Source organism: Sinocyclocheilus rhinocerous, unplaced genomic scaffold (assembly GCF_001515625.1).
Source record: "Sinocyclocheilus rhinocerous isolate Xijiao unplaced genomic scaffold, SAMN03320098_v1.1 scaffold1519, whole genome shotgun sequence".
Taxonomy (NCBI): domain Eukaryota; kingdom Metazoa; phylum Chordata; class Actinopteri; order Cypriniformes; family Cyprinidae; genus Sinocyclocheilus; species Sinocyclocheilus rhinocerous.
The window spans coordinates 96,377-100,060 of record NW_015633251.1 but is presented as its reverse complement, the minus strand read 5'-3'; the positions used below and the strand labels follow the sequence as shown (position 1 = coordinate 100,060).

General features: G+C 40.7%; 1 protein-coding gene across 2 annotated transcripts in view; it reads right to left on the bottom strand.

Moving 5' to 3' along the window:
* Positions 1-66: 66 nt before the first annotated feature.
* zbtb49 (zinc finger and BTB domain containing 49) overlaps positions 67-3,684 on the bottom strand; it is a 13,516-nt gene continuing 9,898 nt past the window's right edge. For both annotated transcript variants that reach the window (XM_016557458.1, XM_016557459.1), the window contains 5 exons: positions 3,535-3,581; positions 3,391-3,464; positions 2,946-3,028; positions 2,716-2,877; positions 67-394 (listed from right to left, as the gene is read on the bottom strand). In XM_016557458.1, coding sequence (XP_016412944.1) covers positions 153-394; positions 2,716-2,877; positions 2,946-3,028; positions 3,391-3,464; positions 3,535-3,581 — 608 coding nt within the window. In that variant the 3' untranslated portion in view covers positions 67-152. The remainder of the gene's footprint in view (positions 395-2,715; positions 2,878-2,945; positions 3,029-3,390; positions 3,465-3,534; positions 3,582-3,684) is intronic.

The following is a 3,684-nucleotide window of genomic DNA, read 5'->3' as shown; positions in this document are numbered from 1 at the left end:
ACACACTCACTCTCTCTCTCTCTCTCTCTTTCACACACACACACACACACACACACACGCACACACACAGAAGAATGACTCCAGTGCATTCATAAATAGTGTTTAATGGAGAGTGTGACGCTGAGAAACAGTGCAGGTCACATGACAGAAGTTCAGTGCTCGGTGTGGTTCTGCAGGGTCTTCATGGCGTGTCCCCACAGCGCTCCGCTGCTCAGCTCCTCGGGGCTCCTGCAGGAGGCGTCTGTGTCTGCGCGGCTGCAGTGAGAGCTGCGGTGTCTGCGCAGGACTGCGGTGCGTGTGAAGCTCTTGCCGCAGGTGTCGCAGGTGTAGGGCCGCTCACCTGTGTGAGAGCGCACGTGCCGCTGAAGATCACCTGACCCCGCGAAACACTTCCCTGCAAACACACCAGCGCTTCTGTTAGCGACGGCCGTGCCACGCATTCTGTTTGACAACACACTGATACCATACTTCTAAACTCACCTGAAAAATTATGACATTTATTACATTATTAAATTACTAAGAGTAAGTTTACACACTTAACTTTATATTTGAAACACATATGTGTCCCTGCAGCACAAAAGCAGTGTTAAGTCGCTGGGGTATATTTGTAGCAATAGCCAACAATACATTGTATGGGTCAAAATTATACATTTCTCTTTTATGCCAAAAATCATTAGGATATTAATTAAAGATCATGTTCCATGAAGATATTTAGTAAATTTCCTACCGTAAATATATCAAAACTTAATTTCTGCTTAGTAATATGCATTGCTAAGAACTTCATTTGAACAACTTTAAAGATGATTTTCTCAATATTTAGATTTTTTTGCACCCTCAGATTCCAGATTTTCAAATAGTTGTATCTTGACCAAATATTGTCCTATCAAATTTTATTTATTCAGCTTTCAGATGATGTATAAATCTCAATTTCAGACAAATTATGACGGGTTTTGTGCTCCAGGGTCACATTTTAACATTCAATACGCCTTAATTGCAACTTATTAGGTAATATTTTAGTCTACACATGGTTAATATGTTTACTGTAGTGGTAACTATGGAAATCTACAAACACTATAGCTGAACTACGGTCACTTCAGTAAAAGCAGGGTTTATTTTCATAAGGGACTGCAGTGACAGTAAAACAATCTTTTTATTCTGACGGTGTATGATTTATATTAACATTACAGAATAGAACATGATCAATATGAACTTTTAACGTTCGGTTTAAATAAATGTAATTGCACAAACTATGTAGGCTACAATTTCATTTAGTTTATTGTGAAATAACTAGCATATATGTTTCTCTGTCGTCTGATGAGAATTGTTCTGGGCTGCCGTTCCTAAAAGCATCAATGGTTTGTTACGACACTCGAGAGACGCGGCCCTGTTTGAAAGCACCGTCAGCAGTGAGTGAACGCCGTCTGTGAGCGACTGCAACATTAGCCTGTGTTCAGAGCAGCAGGAAAATATTCTATTCTATATCATTATTTCTCCAATTCAATGCATATTGTACACATTACATTTTTTTGTTAAATAAATCACTGGGAAATAAAACACACCTTAGTATTGATATTTTTCTATTGAGTATCGGTACTTTCAATGCTTGCATCAGCAGCGCTGGGAAAGTTACTATTAAAAGTGATGCGTTACAATGTTGCGTTACTTCCTAAAAAAGTAACTAATTACGTTACTTAGTTACTTTTTATGGAAAGTAATGCGTTACGTTACATTTGAGTTACTCTTGCAGCAGGAAAATATTCTATTCTATATCATTATTTCTCCAATTCAATGCATATTGTACACATTACATTTTTTTGTTAAATAAATCACTGGGAAATAAAACACACCTTAGTATTGATATTTTTCTATTGAGTATCGGTACTTTCAATGCTTGCATCAGCAGCGCTGGGAAAGTTACTATTAAAAGTGATGCGTTACAATGTTGCGTTACTTCCTAAAAAAGTAACTAATTACGTTACTTAGTTACTTTTTATGGAAAGTAATGCGTTACGTTACATTTGAGTTACTCTTTAAATCTGGGCGGGGCTTGCTTGTTTGTTTTTAACATAAAAAGTTCTTCTTTTACAAACGTAAAGCTCTTTCACACCAGAAGTGAAGTGAATGCTTCTCCGGCTGAAGGAAATGTAAATTCACGTCTGTACAGTAGAGGGCGCTGCTCAAACTAATCACATGAAGAATATGACGCAGGAGAAGAAAGTTCAACACTATTCAGCAATAACTAAAATTATACACAAATGTGTCGTTTTTGATTATTATTATGGCTGAAGTGGATCATCGAAGCTCAGCAGCAAAGACGGGATTAAATACATAAATAATATTTGTCTTATTTAACATTTATTGCAGGTTTGTATAATATTCTGAGTTTGCATTTGACTGTTTTTATTGATTTTGAGGAACACTGAATCTGTTTTTGAGTAAACATGTTGATATTGAGTCTCGAACTACAGTAAGATCATGTTCTCACACAACGCTCTGCACTTACTCCTGATTTCTGTCACCATGGCAACACCAGAGCTGTCACTCAACACATGGAAACAAAGTAACTGCTGTTACTTATTTGAAAAAGTGACTCAGATATTTCCTTCTAAATTAAAAAGTAATGTGTTACTTTACTAGTTACTTGAAGAAAGTAATCTGATTCCGTATCTCTGGTTACTTGCCCTGCGCATCAGTGTGATATATCAGAGCGCTCACCGCAGGTCTGGCAGCTGTAGGGTTTGTCTCCGCTGTGCCGGAGCTTGTGTTTGAACAGCTTCCTCTGCATGTTGAAGGATTTTCCGCACTGCTCGCAGGTGAACTCCTTCTCCGTGCTGTGCGTCTTCTTGTGCTCCTTCAGGTTGCTGAAGTTGCTGAAGCCTGCCGGACAGAAGCGGAGGTCAGCATGGCTCTGTCTCTCGCAGCGTTCGATCGCTGACGGCGCTCACCTCGTCCGCAGATGTCACACAGGTGCGGCCGCGCTCCCGAGTGGATGATGATGTGCCGCTGGACGTCTCCGGACGCTGCGAAGCTGAAGCACACAGACAGTCATTCCCTGAAGACTACCACTAAACATCTCCACGCATCACAGCAGCTGCTTTATATCACACGCTCTCTGGAACGGTATGTTTATATGTGCAAATGATGCAGAATATCATTAAATATGCACATAGTTGCATTCAGTTCCAGCACATAAATCTGATCATTGTATAAAGTCAGGTTCATAATTCTGATTTTGTCGTCATATTAGAGTTAAAGGTTTTTCCAGAGAGGATTCTGGATTTTTGGCAGATTTCTTTCCACTAGACTTTGCCGTCTTTCCACAGTGCATGCAACAAACTGGTTTAGTGTGCGTGTTCAGTCTGATTCCTCTCTCACAAGATGAACGCTCACCTCTTCCCACAGAGCTCACAGATGTACGGCTTCTCTCCTGAATGTCTGCGCAGATGCGTCTGCAGGTTTCCTGCCTGCAAACACACAGACACATGAACGCATGCAGCAGGAACGCATCAGGCGTGTGTTTGTGTGTTTACATACCTGTGAGAATCCTTTCCCACACACGTTACACTGGAACGGCTTCTCACCTGCAGAGAGAGACGAGCAGCTGTGTGAGAGCTGAGTGTGTGTGTGTGTGTGTGTGTGTGAGAGTGTGTGTGTGAGTGTGAGTGTCTGTGTGTCTGTGTGTGT